General features: G+C 42.9%; 1 protein-coding gene across 8 annotated transcripts in view; it reads right to left on the bottom strand.

The window, feature by feature from the left end:
• The window catches only part of Myo1b (myosin IB), a 157,933-nt gene that overhangs the window by 13,815 nt on the left and 124,028 nt on the right, over window positions 1–20,090 (bottom strand). For 4 of the 8 annotated variants that reach the window (XM_087202659.1, XM_087202656.1, XM_087202653.1 and 1 more), the window contains exons 14-24: window positions 19,671–19,775; window positions 17,623–17,685; window positions 15,126–15,326; window positions 13,836–14,062; window positions 11,481–11,681; window positions 9,808–9,901; window positions 8,805–8,954; window positions 5,552–5,620; window positions 4,445–4,531; window positions 4,089–4,175; window positions 2,141–2,227 (exon numbers count right to left, since the gene is read on the bottom strand). In XM_087202659.1, coding sequence (XP_087058785.1) covers window positions 2,141–2,227; window positions 4,089–4,175; window positions 4,445–4,531; window positions 5,552–5,620; window positions 8,805–8,954; window positions 9,808–9,901; window positions 11,481–11,681; window positions 13,836–14,062; window positions 15,126–15,326; window positions 17,623–17,685; window positions 19,671–19,775 — 1,371 coding nt within the window. The remainder of the gene's footprint in view (window positions 1–2,140; window positions 2,228–4,088; window positions 4,176–4,444; window positions 4,532–5,551; window positions 5,621–8,804; window positions 8,955–9,807; window positions 9,902–11,480; window positions 11,682–13,835; window positions 14,063–15,125; window positions 15,327–17,622; window positions 17,686–19,670; window positions 19,776–20,090) is intronic. The other 4 variants (XM_087202658.1, XM_087202657.1, XM_087202655.1 and 1 more) reach the window with 3 other exon arrangements.

The raw sequence follows: 20,090 nt of genomic DNA, 5'->3' as shown, positions 1-20,090 counted from the left end.
AGAATTTAGCAACATATTAACACAGTTGCATAATTCAGTCATTATGTCTTTTTTCTTTCATCTCCAATTTTCTGGGTTTAAATGATGTTCAAAACATTTCTATACTAACGGTTGTACAACAGCAAGCTACTAATCAAATTGTTGATAAATGTTTCGTATGTCTATAAGTTAAGGACTTCATCTAATAGCTCAGACTGCAGGTTTCTCTTAAAACTTTCTAAATGCTAGCAATAGTGACAGGGACCTACAAAACAGGGACCAGGAGTCAGAGACAGATTTGTGCTCCAAATGACAAGTCCCACTACCCCTAATCCACCTTCTACTTTCTGCTTCCCTCATTTCTGTCATCCATCTGATTCCTCTGGGTATGTGAGCCCCAGAGCCATTTGTACACCTGAGGATTAGAACTGAGTGGCAATGTACCATATAGGCAGTTTTTCCTTTTATTCTTATTCTAGTTACCATTTTGTTTAGTCACAGAATTATCAGATTCACAAACATTTGAAATCTCCAATTTATACAGGCAGAAGGGACATGCAGAAGGAAATGGTACCTGCTAACTGCCTCCTGCAACTGTGCGGGACACAGTAAGTTACGGTGGGACATGTCCCATGAGAACGTGGCCTTAAACATCATGTATTAGGAGTCCTACTACATTTAGTTGAGTCTCATCATAACCAAGCACAGTGTAACACGCTTTTTCAATTCTCCTGAAATAGAGCTGCATTTAGTAGCAGCTTGTTGAGGACGTGCTCACATATACAATGGAACCCTTCCTGGGCACCAGGAACCCCAAAAGGGCCACAATACTTTGTAATCATCTAAAAAATATTTATATCATTTCAAAGGGCAAAACAGTAACTCATAACAATGTAACTCACTTTTAAAGGGGAAAAAAGAAACATTACATTCTTGGATTTCAAAGAAGTTTAATTTTATTTCACAATGATTCTGGCAATATACTAAAATACACTGTCTCATTGGAAACTGAGGTAAAAAATTTTTATCTAGAGTTATCCCCGTTCTGCTTAATCATACTCACCTACAAACTGAATTTGCTTTTGTAGGTTTGCTGGTACACACCTCTAATGCAAAAATACTTTGAAATCATATGCAATTAAACCCAGAAAACTGAAAACAAACATATTACTGATAAAAATTATTATAGAAATAAATATCCTGACTCAACTTCCTTTTATGAAAATTAGAATGCAAATTAGAAGATGTGAATAAAATGGGAAAATGTTTAGTTTTAACTTCAAAAAGAGCCATTGTAGAACCTGTTAGAATTCTTCAGAGTATGTTAAATTCATATTTAACTCACTATATGAAAATTATGCTTAGTATAGGATCGTTTACTAGAAATTTATAGGCTGAACATAGGAATGCACACTGTTCAAAGCAGAATCCAGGGATATGTTTAAGAGTTTTTCAGATTCAGTCAGTGATTTCTCAGTCAACATCCAAATATTTAGAGTAAGATTAAATGTTACTGATTAAAGTAAAAATAACGAAGAATAGTGTGGAAATAAAATCTTCAGAAAGCAATAAGTGTGGATAGTTCATTATGGTGATTAGCTACTGACTATCAGGAAGCTTACATTTTTGGTGCCCGGAGACAGATTTGCATACTTAATGAGGGCACCTTTATCCTATTGCGGTCATTAAGTATCCCTTTGAAATAAAACCCGCCCAAATCACGAGGCATTTAAATTTAAGTTCTCTTTACTGAGAATGATGCTCACTTTGAAGCAACCCGAACTCAGGCCCCCATTAGTGGGGAGAACAGGCAGATAATGGGGAACAAATTCCTGTCACTTATAGGCTGGTGACTGGACAGCAGGTCAGCTATCAGCTTTTAGACGATTATGCTCTGTCTCATGCTCAAAAAAATATATATGCTCATAAAACAGAACTCAGATAACAAGTATCCTGGATAAAATATGCCATACTGCTAACTGCTTTGGACCTATTACCCAAAGAAATTAAAATCAGAAAAACCAGAAGAACCGAAATGAGGCCCGGTGACATTTTCCCAGAGTGCAGGCCCCACGCATGCGCCCAGGAGCGCCTCCAGGTTAGTAGGTGCTGGGCTAGATTCGGGGCGTTCACCCGCCAGGAGGAAGTGTGGAGGAAGTACCTTCAGTCCAAGCCAGTAAGCCCAAATGACAGCCACCGCATGCTTACGCTTAGCCTCCTCCTTCAAGCGTTTCAATTCCCTTCGAGCCTAGAACGTTTTAGATAGTAAATAAGAGAGGCAGCCCGATGCAGACAGAACAAATGACCAGAAGAAGATACCCCGCCACACAGGAGAGCCAGTTCATGAGAAGGGATGTCAGAGTGAGAGGAACAGTGGGTAAACATTTCATCCCAAGGAATCAGTGACCGACTTGGGGTGGCTGCTTGTATTTCCAGCGCACTGAGATTCTGCTTCAGAGGAGGGCAGCTCTGAGGGCACCCAAAGGAGCCAGGCCCCACCCCTCGGGCCCAGTCTTTTCCTCCTCTCCGCACCACGCCCTCCCCCTCTTCACTCCTCTGTCCTCACTCTCTCGCTTCTGGATGGACCGAAACCCGAGAAGTGTGCGTGATACTTATGACTGTGCTTGCATCCCCTGGCTAACAGCAGCTGAATCTGAACCTCTCTCAGTTCATTCACTGGGCCAAATAAGAAGACAGCTCTTCTGAACAACCACTTGGAAACGGAAAGGAATCATGGATTCCCTCAAGTGCGAACAAAAAACCAAGCAAAACTAAAAAATTCTTTCCAGTTAAAAAAATTAAAAGTAGGATGTGTAAAAATTAAATTTCAGCTAAGTTCCCAAATAGTGAAACTTACTAAAGATTGAAAGAAGGCAAAAAAAGTGAAACAACTTACAGGTTTAAAAACTACACCCTGGGAAAAATTAATCTTAGGCATGCTATTTTAAAAGGAAGAAATGGACATTAATTTTTCCAGACATTACAGTATCAAGACTGGGAAATAAGCTCACTCAGTAGAGAAATCTCGGCAATAATTGTCTAAAAGTCCTTCTCCCTCGGCAAGGACATTTCTTTTAGTTGACTAAAGTAATCTGTCCCTCACAGTTTTTAGAAAAAACACAAATGAACATCTTTGGGTAGTTGGGGGCAAAATAAATTCTTCATGCAGGCAAAAAGTGACTTTGGTCATCTTTTCTCCCGAGATGGGTCTGCGGTGTTGACAAGATAAGGCTTAAAGACACAAGACTCTAGATATTTGTGCTTCTAATTGGAATATGCATTTTTAGCAAAGGTGACCTCTGATTTTCTAAGTAACAAAAACATCTAAAAACTCTGTCCCTTGGGCTATGTGAAATGTTCACAGAGTGCAGGACTATGCCTGGGGATTTGGGAGAGTATTTCAGGAGGCTTTTGTTTCTGAAAACAAACAGCTGATGCTGAGATTCCTGGGATTCTTTGGTGGCGTTTACAGCTAGCTTTGCATGAACACAGTTTTCTGTGAAATCACAGAGCATCATTCTTTTCACATGGAATATTTTGCTTAGGATAATCAATAGTTGCCACAGGGCCGGGGACTTAGCTCAGTGGTTTTGCTGCCTGCTGCACAAGCACAAGGACCCAAGTTCGATCCCCAGTACCAAAAAAAAAAAATAGTTGCCACAGTGAGCCTAGAAATATAATTTCATTCATGGATTAATTTTTTAAGGCATGCATTAAAGATATTTCATTGCCAATCCACTGCAGAAGACCAATTCAGGCCCAAATCTTAATATTCCCAGCATGCCCCTCTCCACAGACACCTCTAAAAAACTGCCAGCATACATCAGTGGGGGGTTGGGGGGGGTGCAGCATGCAAGATACTTAAGAGTTTTTCAAAAGATCAATTACACTAGCACCTTATTAGTAAGCAATTAGTTTCAGCCTGCACATGCCTAAGTTTCCTGTGCATTCTATGGATCTGACATCTCCAGGCTCCTGGAACCTGGCTGCTACGAACATGCACTAGGGTGAGCCAGCGCTAGCTGTGGTCATTCCTGCCTCATTCACTACACACAGGATGGTTATTGCACTATTCCAGGATGGAGTGAAGGGATGTGTGCATCAAGTACCTTCGATCCAAGCCAGTAAGCCCAAATTACTGCAATAGCATGTTTATTCCTAGCCTCCTCCTTCAGCCGTCTCAGTTCCCTTCGCGCCTGTGATGCACGTGAAAAGGAGTTACAGAAAAGTTTAAGGCAAGAAAGGTTACTGCTGCTTCCCAACGGAAAAGGAAAAAGAAAGACACCAGTCACCACCAAATGGCAAATGCCAAAGCGTGTGCCACCACCCACACCGGAACGAGAGACGAGTGAGAGGCACAGGCGTGCTCAGCAGCGTAAGCCCGGAAACGATTTCTGCCCTCACGCGGGTGCCTGGCCCTGCTTGCGCACCCCAACCCGCCGTGGTCCTGAGGCCTGGCGCCTACCTGGGCCCCATGCCAGTATGCGGCGATGGTGGTGGCTGCCTCCTCGCAGCGCTTCTGATGCTTCAGTTCCCGCAGGATTTTCCGAGCCTACGGGACAGCATCGCCCGAAAGACAGGGTGAAGAGAAAAAGAGAAAGGAAGGGAGGAAAAGGAAGGAAGGTTAGTTACCTCACAGAGCGTCCTGACCCACTCGCCAGCCAGCGAGAGAGACATCAACAGTTTAAAGCAAAGCAAAGCTGAAGCCGCCTGGCCCAGACCTGCCGACAAGAAGGGCCAGGAAGACCCCTGGGGTGTGGCAGACGGCCTCACCGGGTCAGGACAGCAGCACCTGGCCTGCCCCACATACCACAGGAAACACCCAAGCCGCCCTACACGCTGGTGGGCACGGAGGGAGTGGGCAGCTCAGGACGAGGTCTCCAGGGCTGCTCCCAAGGCTAGCGCTTCCATGCCCCAGCACCACTGTCTGGACTCAGCGGGGGCTCTATCCTTTTCATTCAAGAGATTTCAAGAAACTTTGCGAAACACAGTGATCAAGCGGATCCCAGATCAGTAGGTTCTTTCCAGTAGCTGCTAGAAACTGGTCTATCTCATGGGGGCCTGGAGGTGGACTCGCTATACACAAGCCCAGTAATACAGCCAGGGAAGCGGCCAGGCACAAGTGTCCTATACTCTACGTGCTCGGGACAGACGATTCTGACATCTCCTGGGGACCACCAAGACCCTGCACTGTGCTGGGAAAGTTATGGAAGCTGTCGGGCTGGGGGTACTGAGCCACAGGATGCAGGCAAGGAAGCAACGCTGGAAGACGGCCTTGGAGACTACAGCTTCTCAGAAATACGGGCTCTGGGCATACTGGAGTCCTGTGCAGGATTATTTTAAGGACTTCCTGCTCAGAAAATAAAGCTCTCAAAAGCAAGCAGGTTAGAAGGAAGCAGCCAAGACCTGGTCAGGGGGCCCTGCGTAGCCCACAGTATTTGTTCTTTCTGTCTGACTGTTTACAGCATAGGCAGGAGACAAGGAGCCTCCCCCTCGGGGTGAGCCCAAAGACATCATCCTTGGTGAAAAACCCCAAGCCCCAAGAAAGCAAGCATGCACCTACTGAACTTACCTTCCAACCCCGGATATAAGACTGAATTACCAAGGCAGAAGCCTTTATCTGTTGATACCTCTTTTGTTGCTGCAGGATAAAAGGGGAAGAGGTTAGCAGCTGTATTTACATCTGTAACGGGGACACCGCAGGACTCGAGGGTATTCGCTCATTTAGCACAATGTACTCTTGACCATCCAGACTTCTTCTGGAAACCAACGTGTAAACCAAGCCAAGTATCAAACAGCCCACAACGATTACAGTGCATCAAGGATGCTAAATACAACTCCTAGATGGCTGAGACCACTATCATCAACCGTTCCGTGCATCATGTTGTAACACAGAGCCCCCTGTTCTGAAAGGATTCACACCTGCTTCCTGTCTGCTTCCGCGTGTTCTCTTTCTGGTGTCATTTCTCCCCATGGAACTCCATGAGCTGACCTCTAACCTCCCCAGTTCCTTTTAGATTTGCTGTTTTCACTATTCTCCAAGCTGGGAAATCAGATCATGCTTTCTGAAAACTGCTATTGATGGGCTGAACATGGACAGTATGGATGGGGCAGCACCACGAGAAAACAAACAGGAGTCCCACTCTATCCCTGTCCTCAGGAACCTCAGAGGACACAAGTCACCCGGGTCAAGGACAAACACGCCCCACAGGACCACAGGACAGGCGAGCTTGGAGCAGCAGAGGGCTCTTGCAGGTGGCAAGGGCACAGGCTCAGTGAGGTGCCACCCTTTGGCTTGTCAAGCTCCACACCCAGAGGCCTCACTTCCTTGGAGAGGGGACGCTGCCAGAACACTTTGCTGCAAGAGTGAGCTCCTGTAGCATTTAGTGTGGAATGTACACCGGAACACGGCATCTCTGATGGCAATTTCACAACACAAATATCAAGCACCGGTGACCCTGAACTTTGGAAGCACAAGGTTGCTCGGCTCCTGCTCTCTGAGATGAGAGAAGCTTTTTAGGACCCTAAAGCTCCATTCAGAAAGATCAGAGGTGATGGGGGAAGGGGGAAGAACCAGAGAAGACACTAGGGAGAAAAGCCGAGAGAACCCTGTACCTCAGACAGACTATGGCCTTCTCAGGCCTGAGCTGTCCAATGAGGAGCTGGGCAATCCCAGGGTTCCTCACAGAGCAGTATCCCAACGTGCATGCACGAGCGTACGCATCTAACCACCACTCCTGCCATCCATTAGGTACTTCTCTGTTTTCTTTAATTCCTAAATGTCTTGAAAAATATATCTCAATTTAAACCTTATCTCAAGAAGCTTTAAAATATTACAAAATATGGAATAATTTGAAAATAATAACAGGCCTTCAGGAAACGTTGAGTTATTCGGTTGAGAGGAAATACTGAACGCAATCATTGGTCCCAATAATGACATCTGTAACTGACTGAATATACGGTTCAAAGTCAAAATAGATATAACATTCAAGCAAAGTTAATGCCTTCTCTAGAAACGGGGCTCTCACTAGTTTCTGTCTTACACATTAATATTGCTCGTAACTTCTACCATTGTGAATTAATGCTATACAGTGACTTTCCCCCAGTCTACTGACATAAAAGCTCCCTAGTGGTAGAGTGTGCAGCAGTACTTGCTGCTCCTGGTTCTTTGCACCGCCTGTTCCTCCTCCTCCTCCTGAAGTGGCCTTTCCCAGAGACTACCTTAATTACATCCCCTCTCTTAATTACTCTTGATCTCAGCTCTATTTCCATCCTAGCACTCACAACAATCTAATCGCTCTGTGATACACCTGATCCCTCCCTTACTAGACATAAACTTTATTAAGTCAGACATTAGACCCCACCCCTTTCCCAGTACCTGGCTCAGCAGGGGTTTCAAAACTACATGCAGAATTTCAGACAGATGAACCAGTACACTCGTCAACTTGGGTTTTCTTAATGACTTCAGGTAAGAAACGATAAAACGGGCTCCTTGGGCCTGGCTATATGTTGACAATGCCTCTCTCAGGCAAGCAGAAATCAGTGCTATGAATCTGCAGAAGTGCAGAGTGGCATGTTGGGTCCGAGAGGAGAAGCCACACCACTGGCCAGGTGAAACCTGCCCCTGTGCCTTTGCAGAACACACACAAATGACTCTGCCATTCACGGGCCGGGCAGGCTCACAGTTTAAGATCTGCACTGCTGGCTGTAGTTTTTTAGCTAGAATGAGCAATGCTAAAGATATTCTTTTAAAGGTTAAGCAAATTTTCTTTGGTTTAATCTTTTTTTTTTTTGGTACTGGGGATCAAAAACTTGGGACCTTGTGCTTTCAAGGCAGGTGGCAGAACCACTGAGCTAAATCCCCGGCCCTTCTTTGGTTTAATCTTTAAAGTACTTCATTAATTTCCAAACTTGGAAATGGTGTAATACATTAAAATTTACTATATTTCACATGAGAATAAGTCAGCATAAATTATGTCTTAGTTACTGCCTTATAGCAAAACTCATCTGAAGCCCCAAAAAGGGGGACAAATACAATTTGATTGCAAATTTCCTCCATTTTCCAACTCGCTCTGCAGTAAAGAAGAACGGAGTGAAACACACTTGGCCATACTGTTTTTTCTTCTCAATAAAATTCACTTTGCAAGAATATAACCGAAGTTCAGGCCAGCCTAGAGGCAAAACTCCAAGCTTCTCTCACGCCTGCAGTGTGCCTCTAACAAAACATCTCTAATCAAGTAAAAAAAAAAAAAAGGCCTCCAAAGAAATTCCAGATTAATGATCACACTTTATTATCGAACCTTTCCTCATAGTTAAAAGGACCAGGTTAAGTGAAGACTAAAGAAAATCCAATCCTTTAACCAAAACCAGAATCCTACTACAACACAGCTTTGGCTGTCTGGAATTAAAGCCATCGTCACTGCTGCTACAATCAACGTAGAAGAGCCAGTCGTTTTGGAAAACTGACCCAACCACTGTGAAAGGATTGAATAACACTGTTCCTCCAATCTGATGGCCAAATTAAGGAGGTAACTTCTCACTGCCTGCATCTAGATCAGTGCAAAGCAACGTGGCATTCTCAACCCCAGCCCTGAAACTGGCTTGGACCCCAATCTCAGCTCTGCCACTTCCAGCTACGTGGCCCTGGGCAAGTTAACTCAACAGCTCAGTGGCTTAGTTTGTCTCACATTTAAAAAAGGAATCATAAGAGCATGCATCTCATGAGGTTGTTGGGAGAATATAAAAATTATATACACACTGAGTACATAATTAACGTGAGCAAATTCGCATCGTCAGGTGAAATCACAAATGACCAATATCCTTACCGCGTATCTCCGGTACCAGGCGGAAATCACAATTTGGCTTTTCTTCATCAGCAGGAAGTGTGTGCGGCACTTCCACCCTCGGTAAATCTTCTGAATGAGCGTGGCTAGGTCCTCCAGCCGCTGCTTCCTCAGGTCTTCTAAGGTGAATAACTAATAAGAGATGTCAGACGGGCTCATGAGAGTGTGGCTGAACTGAGCATAAGCTTACCTTGAACTGTGCATGAAGGTGCAAACCAGTCAACTAGCACCTCTGTAACCCCCAAGTCTAAAATGCTTTCAAAACCTGCAACTTTTTCTGAATGCCAATATGATGCTAAAAAAGTTTCCAGTTTTGGAGCCACTTTGGAGATCCCATTATCAGATCAGATATGTTCAGCCAATAAGGTCAGTGCAAATATTATAAACTACTGACAACTCCAAAGCATGGTCCCAAGCACTTTGGAGAAGCAGAGTCCGGCAAATTATCTCCAACAATTTAAATACTTCCCGAGTTTGCTGAGTTTCCCAATGATCAAATCAACTGCTATGCTAAGTGTTTTTTATGCCAATCTACTCTTTATAAAAAGGTTCCTTTGGTGCTCTGTGAGGTAGAATCTAAGTGTTCTTTTTTTTAAGTTTTAAAATTTGTCATTTCAGTGCCTCCATTTACCTCTAAAAAGAGAGCTGCAGTCTCAAAGCTATTGTGTAACTCAACGTATTACCAACACGGACTGATTTTGCCTCCAATTGCTACAGATTAGGGAGGTTTTTCCATGGTGGTGACAGTTTCTTTATGATTTCTTAAGTGGACAATCTGACAAAAGGAAGATTTTGATGTTTCATGATAATGTACATGTTCTCCCACTTCCCCTGCTCTGCCCCCAACCTTGGACACAGTAGAGGAACACACGAGTCTGCCCTTCATTTTAATACCTCAGGCAGTATGAGAAAGTGAAATGTCCTGTGAGAAGTGGCCAGTAGGAGCCTGACTTCAGTTCAGAGTGTAAAAGTTTGGGTTACGTACTGTTCTCGGGTTTCGGATAAATATCTTTGATCTGCCAAAGGAATATTCTTCCATGGGAATTTCCAATTCATTAAACAAAACCTCCACACCAGACCTAAAAAGAACAAAAACAAAAACAGTTTCACCTCGTATTATGGTGGCAGGCTCTCTCTCTGTTTTTTACATTTTCCTATATTCTTAAAAGCTTCATCTCCAAGTGTAATTGTTCTTTTAATAATCATCCTCCCATCAAAGAATTTTCAAGAGTGAATGCCACAAATTAAACCAAATCCAGTAAACACTAAAAAAGTAAATGAGTGTTCAGAACAATGTATTCTAAGAAAATGTGGCATTAAAACCAATTTTTTAATTTCACTAACAATATATTTGCAGCAAATATACCCCTAGTGATGTATCAACCAGGGCCAGAAAGATGGGCAAGCACCTCAGGTCTATGTTGAATCAACTCAACTAATTCTTGAAATCAACTGAAATATTGTTCCTCCACCTCAGAGGCAGCTTAAGGCCCAAAGACCAAGGGGCCTTCCACAGCGAGCACAAGGCCCAGAGACTGCATTCAACATCAGTTGTCTTTGTGGGGTTTTTTTGTGGGGGGTACTGGGGATCGAACTCAGAACCATGCACTTGCCAACTTGCCAGGCAGGCAGTGGCACCACTGAGCTAAATCTCCGGCGCCCCCATCATCAGTTTTTAAGACTAACCTTGCTCCACCGAACTGTAGACTAGGTGCCAGCAGGGAGTAAATACAAACAACACTCTAGAAATCAGCAGCGGGCACTGAAAAGTACCCAGATCCCATACTATTTGGGTACTGAATTAGGCATCAGAGACCACGCCACATGTCTGCATTTCTGCATCTTCCTGTAACGGCACGAGGTGCACCTCTAGTTACTGTCAATGCTCCTGGAAAGGCTGAGTCCACTGAGCACAGGGAGGCACCTGCAGCTGGCGAGACAACAGTCCCCGGGGGCCTGGCTCACCCTCTCGCAGGCAGGCATGTTAGTTAGCTAGATACTCCCCCCAGGGAAGGGGCAGCCTCTGCATGGTGACAGCGAAGACCAGGCCCGACTGCTGCTCAGGTGCCCAGAACACAGCTGCCTCTGCACGGGGAGAGCTTGCAGGCCAAGGTGGGGTGGCCTGCAGGCTCCAGGGCTGTCTGCACAGGTGAGAGAAACTCATGGCTGACCAGCTGGCAGCCATGCCATCTCTGGATCCAGGCACATTCTCCAGTCCAGCTTGATCAGCAGTAACGCTGGCACAGGGTCTTACCTGCTCCGCTGCCCATTTCTCAACAGGGCACATGGAGGCAGAGAGTGCGGTCTGTCCCCCACCCACTGCTTCTCACTGGGGGCAATTCCCCACGGGAAAAGCAAAGAGCTGACAAGGGGATCTGAGAGGCATACATCACCTCCTATGAACTTACCATGGGCATCGTTTGAAATGTATCAATGTGCAAGTTCAAATGTGGATTTGATGGGTCCTGTTTTGACCTTAAAGAAAGTCAAGACCTCCTAATGAATCAAAAATTAGACAAAATGGTATCCAACTGGAAGAGGGTCCAAAACAGGGGCTACAACCAAGTTTTCAGAGAGCTGTTCTGCCTAACAGCCTATGGGGAGGGGTGTTATTTGTACACTTTAAAAATGATGACATATAGAGAGTGAACTTCTTACCTTGCTGGTCCCTTCCAATGGGGCCACGTCTGTTTGCAAAGCATCTTGTATCTTTCTAGGCAAGGTTCATAGGCCTGCCTGAAGGCATAGCCTGCCCGCCTCACCCGCACGTTCTCCAGGAGACCTAGGTAGCGGATCTGGTGGCACACCAGGCCCTCATTGAAGACGTGTGCTGCCTTTTTATCATTCGGCTTGATACACCTACAAGATTTCACAGGTGCTCAGTCTTAACTTCTGCCTCTGGGGATATAACTATACCATGCTTCTAAGTCCTGTGTCTGATCATCTTGCAGTAAAATAATTCTCTGTTGTTCTTGGGGAACCTAGTCATTTCTTTTGTTTTTTAATTATCTCGAGCTATTTTACTGTGAACTAAATAAGTATCGGTAATTAAAAGGCACACACTGACACAGTCCATGGTGCAGATGGGCATTAGACATTCTGGAGCGAAAGCAGTCTGACAAGACACTGCATACCATGTAATTACATTTCTCTGATGTTCCAGCAAAACTCATCCAAATCAGCACAGCTGTGACCTCTTCAGAGAGGTGGTGGGAGGGGAACAAGGGAACCTCCTGGGATGACAGAAGTGTTTTCTGCTTTGGTCTGAATGGGGTAAAATGTGCAACGTATATAAAAAGCCAACAAGCTGTACAATTAAGACTCATGCACTTTGCTGAATGTATACTATACTTCAATAAAAAGATAAGGTACACTGTTTTCTCCTTCTATCCTTTTTAACATGGCACTTTGCAGCCTCAAGAAAGACTATATTCCTGGCATCCTTCGCCAGCAGGCATGGCCATGTGACCCAATTCTGGCCACTAGGATTAAAAGTAACGATGCTGCCTCTGGTGTTTGTCTTTCAAAGGAAAGGACCTGCTGTCCCCTTCTAGTGGGTCTGAGGTGAACCCCTGGAAATATCAGTGCCACAAAATAGAAGGAGCTGTCCTATTAGCACTGGGCTCCTTAACAGGTGCACAAGAAATAAGGATCAGTCCTGTCCTTTTTAAGCCCCTATCATTTTAGGAATATATTGCAGCAATTCCTGACCTAAATAACATAGTTGTTAAAAAATTCATAACTGTGGCTGCCTGAGAAGTTTTCCCTTGATGTTTTTATGCTTTTCCTTTTTCATTTATAAATATTATATGTACTCTTTAAGTAAGGACAAATTGCTCAATGGAACAGTCTAGAAAGTTCAGACCCAGACTCCTACACATATATGCAATTGATATATATATTCACAACCTTGAGTTTGATTAAGATTTCTTAGAGAAGATGTAAAAACCAATAATAAGGAGGGGGATGAAAGACCTTTCTGGGATGATAGAAATGCTTTCTAGCTTGACCTGTGTGGTTACCAGAACGTACATAATGGTAAAAAAATATCTGAAGTCTCCTAGGATCCACATATCACTTGATATCATTGAGGCCTCAATGAACAGCACTAAAATATCCACTCACTTAAGAAGAACAAAAGTAATTGATCACAGAGAGTTTCCCGGTTATTTTTTGGACTAAGTTGATTTTCTGCTGCTATATGTTCTCACCTAATGGCAATAAGACCAGGACATTTTCCCTAATTATGTTTCTATTGACAGAAATATCAGGTTAACCGGCCACACACAAACATCCTTCACTCTCGTTTCCTCATGACTGAGCTTTCCATCTGTGGGTGCGCATGAGGGTGTGGAGGGGCTCGGGAGATTTGACCCCACGGTCAGCACAGCCCCCTGTCCAGTCCCCAAAGGCACCAAAGGAAACTCAAGTCCCAGTCGGGCTCTCTGAATCCCGAACAACGACATCTAAGAACATCTATAAGCCAGAAAAAAGAGACTAATGATTTTTAAGAAATCCTTTCTACTGCCTTGAAAACATTCAAGGTTGTTTTTAGAAATCATTACTCACTCCTGGCCCATAACGCTCCCCTGAAAGAAGAGGGCCAATTTCCTCAAGCTCTTCTGCTCTAAGTCAATATTGCAGGAATCTAAAATGACATCACCAAAACAGCTTTCTGCAAAACCCTGACCAGGAAAACACATTTTATTTTATTTCCTAATTTGCCATTAAAAACAAACACCCAGAAAGTCATGAACCTCTGTGTGCCAACCACTTAGCTTCATAAAGCATCTGCCATCATCCTCACTGTGCGTTTTTCCCTTCCTTTTTCCCTCTTATTTTGGAGAAAAGAAGCAGAGTGGAGTGTTTTTCAAGCCAACTCCAGGTATCACATCATTTGATCTGTAACTGCCTTACTTAGCCTCGCTTGGGCTACACTCATGATTTAAGCAAACAGAAAAACGACATTCCTTAGGAATGCTCTCACATGTGCATTTTAAATGCCAGAAATACCTGATATAGTTTGGGTTCTTGGTCTGTAGGTTTTTCATCAGGGTGGCCACAGATGCCTTGAACTGTGACCCTGCCGTTGGGGGCCTTTTCAGGTTGATCTTGGCAGGGTTCCCTTCAGGGAACAAAGACTTGATGAGGACGTGGCCGGCCTTCCACATGGCCTGGGACAGGTCTCGGTAGAGCAGGTCATTGTTCTTGTCCACAAATCCTTCCACCTGGTAGAGCACCTATGAGCAGGACACGAACTCAATGGCCAGCATACTGCACATGATAATGTCACCCAGGCGAAGAATATTCCCCAGCCATCTACACTGTGGCCACTTCCTTCCCTAACACCAAATGTGCCTTTAGACTTAAGTTCCACCTGTCTAAGTGCAGAAGAGATCAAAATAAATTCTACTACCCTTCAGGAGCTGCAAGGACAAATTTGAAAAATGTTGCATTTTCAAAAGATTTTAGGGTTTTGGTTTTTTTTTGGGTGTTTGAACATATTTTGAGGTTTTACTTTTATTTTTCAGTTCATGTGCCAATTCTGGTCTGTTTAAAAGTAGACAGGGGAAAAAAGAGATAATGGTAATGTCTTCACAGACATCTTAAAGCAGCAGAGAAACTGATCAGAAATAGGCCTTTTCAGGCAGGCAAGTGAAAAAAATTAAACACCAGAGTTGAAATGAAAGGTCATTCAAATATTATATATCCAATTTTCACTAAATATATAATTAACATGTTTTCCCTTCTGAAATTCGCAATCTTACTTGTAACGGAGGTATTAACACTAATAATATGCTAAGCTTCTCAAAATTAATCTAGTATGAAAATTATTTTTAACATTATCCTTAACTATATTAAATGACATAAATCAATTCCTTCAAATACTAACCAAATAAATATGTACAAAAAGTAGATATTTTCCCCAGTATCTTCAAAATCTCAGTCAAAGAAATCATTATTTTTGTTCAGTGGATTATTTTTTTAAAACCTTCACCACACATCTTCAGTCATTCCTAATTTTTACTAGTAAACCTTCTTTACTAGTGTCGATGGGTATTTTTGTAGCATAGTTTAGCTCTTGAAAATAACACAATTGACTTTCAGAACACCTTTGAGCTGTTCATCAGGCCAACTGTATTAGCTCTGCTCTCAGTTCTCTGAATTGCAGGATTTTGCTCTGTGTGGTGCAGATGCGATTTCCATGGAACGCATATTGATCCCACTCGTCCTTCTGAGCCGGCATGTTTGGAGGACCGCAGGCCTCGCAGGGACAAGCCGGGTGCCCTGGCCCCTGCCTACCTTGCCTGCATAGTGCTGGATGCGGAAGCAGCTGTGAGGCAGCGACGTGTCGTTGAGGAACCGCGAGCACCTGCTCATCCTGCTCTCGAAGTGCTGGTGGGTGGCGCACACCTGGTTCAGCTTCTCCAGGAAGGTCTCGTCGGTGACCGTGCCAGGCCTGAGGCACTCTTCGTCCAGCATGGCCAGGATCCCATTGGTGTTCTGGGAGAAGGGAAATGGAAGGGTTCCCTTCCTTCCTCACTTATTGTTTTAGTAATTACTCTTAATTACTCCATCTGGCACAATCAACGCATTCACAAGAAAATTCTGTTCAGTTACAACAAAAAGCAGAGAATTCAAACAAATCACAGAAGCCAGAGACTCAGTCCATGCAGAGAGGGCTAGCTGGGTGGGGAGGGTCTGCCCAGTGTCCTCTCCCTGCAGAATGTGCCTGGGGGTCACCTGCCCACCTTAGCAGAACTGAAGTCCACAAGTCAGTCAAAGATCAAACACAAATCTAAAACCAATGGGACAGCATGGTCTCTATACGGTGCCACAAATCGCAAAGCCAAGTCTAAGGGCGTTCTTTTTATTCATAGTCACGAAGGAAACTGGTTTCATATGTTTCCAATCTGTTCACGTGTTCAAAATACAGTTGAGTATTTAGAGGCATAAATAAATACAGCTGCGACCTGGGATGCTGCTTTTAATGATTACTGTAACGATCATTGTAATCATGCTGTTCTAGAGAATATGGTCAGAATAAAATTCTTATTTCACACAACATTTCCGAATGGATATGAACCATGGGTAAAAATTTACTTATTGTATATTCAGACCCTGTAAAAATTATTTCAAAAGCGTGCAGCCCTAAACAAAATCAGAAATCAAAAATCTACTTGGCTATATAAATGCTGCTTTCCTCAGGCTGCCCCTGTAGAGCCCTAAATCTCAATTCCAAAAACAATCCATTCATTCACCACCAAAACCACCCACTTCCTCCAAGGCAGAGGCCTCCGTTCCTCTTTCCATTCCTCACGGGGCCCTGACATCCTCCGACCAGCCCTTGCTAATTCCACACACAACCCAGGGGAAGTGTAGACTCTCAGAAGTCAAGTACATTCATAACATCCCCAGAATAAACGTTACTGTTTAATGATGCTGGAAGGAAACATTTCCTTTATGTACCCAGGCTCTTACGTGAATGTGAGTTTCTTTGCAATCACATGTGTGAGGGGTTTTTTGGCTGAGATGACCTAGTTAAATTAAATGCAACACACTTCCCCCCTTCTTACAGGGAATTCATTACATGCCATGTTATTTATGTTTATCCAGAAAAATGTGCTAGGTGGGAATTCTGAAAGCATTCCCACAAAAAAACAGATCTAGGTCACAAAATTAGCTAGAAAAAAATTTCAGGAAGTTTACACACTTTTTATGGATTTTAAGTTAGAGCTTTGAATTCTCCATGTGAACTAGTGTTTCCATTCTAACAGTAGCCAGACTTTTCAAAACAAATGTTTCTTCTTAATGAAAAGTGGTGATGCTTTAGAATGCAGTTTTTAATGTTCAGTTTAATCAAAGATGCAGCTTTCAAGACTATTTTTTAAAATTTAGGATTATCTTAAATATTGGGGGGAAAAACACTAGTTAACTAGAAAATTTCTAAAAGGCTTATTAAAGATGAACAGAAAATGATGTGCTATAAATTCAGAGCCTGTACTCATAAAACATAGGACTCAGCTGTCCTGACAGCCACAGACAATAAAGTTTATACATTGTCTCACATTATCTCGTCAAGGTCAGGAGCGTTAGTAATCCTAGGCATAAAACAAGACCTTCCTAGGTGTTCCTACAAATAATCCATTTACAGTAAACTAGAGGATATGCTCTGAAAACAAAAATTTTGGATGCAGACAGCTCTCCAGAATCACCCAATAGTTTTTCACACTTTAATAAGCTTTTATACACACACACACATGCGCGTGCACACACACACACACACACACAACCCCCTCCCATACATTCTCTGATCAGGGCTAGGTCTGTACCCCACTCATTTAATTCAGCGCTAGAGTTTGTGCCCTTTTCCTCCTTTACCTGAGCTTGAACAGCATGCTAAGGGTTCCCTAGAGTTTTAGAAATGAGATGGACACTGTGATTTGCAGAAAATCGAAGGCTGCTCCAAGCCGACTCCAGGAACCCCAGATGGGACCCAAGTAACCTACACCAGAAAAATCCTGGGGGCAGATAGGCAGTGTCTAGAGGGCAGGACAGACTGTGACACAGCCAACGGGACATGCACACAGGAGCCTGGCTAGGGTCAAGACATTCGGCTGTCTAGGTGTCGTCATGAACAGTCTCTTGGGGCTACGACACAGTCCCCAAACTCTGTAGCTCCTTAAAGGTCAAGTGTAAAATGTGAAAATACCAACGCTTACCACCAAAAGCATATGCAATTCTATATAGTGAATTATATGACTAAAATTTTCTTTAGGAATGGTAGGTAAATACTCACATTTTCTATTAGGTCACAAATGATAGCATTATTGAAGTAGTCAATGTGAGTCCATTCTATGTCCTAAAAAACAAAACAGAACAAGTCAAAATCTACGGTGATGACACATCTCTACCATCTAAAACGCACACTTGGCTCATCTCACCAAATTTTACTTTCTTTCCGAATTACTTTTCTTTACAGAACCAGGGCTGTAAATATCACCTTCTAGCTCCCAAAATGTAGTTTGGCCAGCGCCGGCCACGATGGAGTGGAAGTGCTACCCCTGACCTGCCCCTGACAGCCGGACGGCTGCTGCTCCTCTCCCGCCTGGGGGCATTTCCCATGCACTGCCCTGGCTCCCAGCCAGACACTCACTCCACAGGCCCTTGGGTCAGTATTACTGAATATACACAGGTATATTTACAGTGTTTATTAGGAAAGAAAGCACAACTTGATCCCAGAAAGCTAAGGCCCAGGTTTTTCTGTCCTTTATTTGTATCACAAAGAAAAAAATTAATTTTAGAGTCTACCCTAAGTACAAAAGAAAAAGAAAAATTTCCAGTGCTAAGACAAGTATTTTCATCACAAGGAAAAGCATGAACTCTATCTCTTGCCTCAAACACTAGCCACAAAGTCAAATCTGTGAGGCCACATGCAATCATTCTGCATCTGCTTACACTTCCTCCATAAGCATAAACATTTATTTTTCTTCTAAGGGAAAAAAATGTAATTCATAAGGCAGGCCAGGGATCTTCCTCTGTACTTTTAGAAGTGTTTTAGACAATCTGTACAAACTTTTAAGTTACACATCAAAGTTTTGGTTTTCTCTTTATGATGAGAAGAGAGGAAGAGAAAGAATCTTACTTTTAGAATATTTATGTCACTGAAGATGCCAGACAAGCATAAAGCATTTCTAAAGCATAATGACCACTCGAAAACCAAGATGAAACATTTGCAATTCAGCTTAAGAGTACATGAGTTGTTTACTGAGTCACTGAAGATTAACATTCATAATTTAAAAATCTACATTGAGATTATAAAAAAAGGACTTAGTGTCTTTAACAGCCTAAAATTACACTATAGAAAATGAAGGAAAATATGTATCATTACTGATATTTTAAAAATAAGGAAACAAAAATAGAGACACAATGTAAAATTTCTCCTTTCCCTTTTTTGAAAATTTTTACTTAGAAAAAAATGGCTGTTAACAAAATGAGTGAAAAACCAAGAATGTGTTACAGAATTACAGATGAAAGAACTTTGCAAACATTACTTCTAGTATTTTAAAATTTTATTAAATGAGATAATCCACACATAACACTTAATACCTGGTATGTAGTAACCACTCAGCAAATGATACTTCTTTTTACTATAAATTTGAAAATCAATGCTTTTCAAGATTAAGTCTCAAAATGTTTTCGAATCTTCTTATGGTGACAGTGACTGTTTGTGGTACAGAGTTCACAAGTTTATGGTGTCATGTGATCACTGCCATCATCATTTCCCCAAATCACCCCCTGGACTTCTACACCCTGACAATCACAACTCCATTGCTCTCTATAGGTAATCTGTCTCTGTAGCTTGGGATGATATACAGATGGAATGTTTCAGTATGCAGCCTATTGAGTCTGGCTTCTTTCTCCCACACAATCCACTTAGAATCATTCATGCTATGTGGTATACCAACTACTAATTCCTTTTTATGGCATAATAGTAATCCTTTGAGTGGATGTACCAAAGAGTCTGTCCATTTATCTTTGACTATTTTCTTAATACATTACTATTTCACATCATTACACCAGAAACCAAGGAAACTAGAGGTTCTCAACTGATTACTTACGCCTCACCAACCAGGTGCTTGGCATTGTTGTGGGCACTGGTAGCACGGTAGTAAAGAGAATTCGTTACTGCAGATATCTAAGTTAAATACACCAAACAATTTTTTAAAAAATACAATTATGATTTAACTTAGATGAATCTGATGCCAGGGTCATAGTTAGTCTTCTGAATCTGGAATTCAGATTATGAGTAAAAAGAAAAAATTTTAAGAAGCATTCCAACATTACCTCCCGTATGTACTCTTCCTGCTCTTCTTTAAGAGTAAGCTCAATGAAGATTTGTTGCAGCTTCTCGTTACAATAATTAATAATGAACTGCTCAAAGCTGTTGTCCTGTACAGAGAAAATGAAAAAAGCCTTATAAACCGTGTCACCAGCTCTCCTTGACAATGACACTCAGACACCTCAGCCCATGAGAAACGCCACACACTGCCTTTCAGACTGAACTGCAGGCCAGCACACAGCTCGGCGGACAGACGCCAGCCACTAGCGGGCACTCAGGAGATGAATGCGTCATGGGTAAGTGAACGAAGGACGTCTAACAAACGATGCAGTATCGCAAGGTGAAGGCTTTCAGTTGACAGGGGAGCAGCCCACATACGGTTTAAAAGAAAAAAACAGTCCCCTGAAGGATCAGCAAAGACCCAG

Source organism: Heterocephalus glaber, unplaced genomic scaffold (assembly GCF_053883595.1).
Source record: "Heterocephalus glaber isolate CG9 unplaced genomic scaffold, H.glaber_assembly_v1.0 deba00001778, whole genome shotgun sequence".
Lineage (NCBI taxonomy): Eukaryota > Metazoa > Chordata > Mammalia > Rodentia > Bathyergidae > Heterocephalus > Heterocephalus glaber.
Note: the sequence above shows the minus strand (reverse complement) of the source record. Positions and strands in the feature narration are given on the sequence as shown.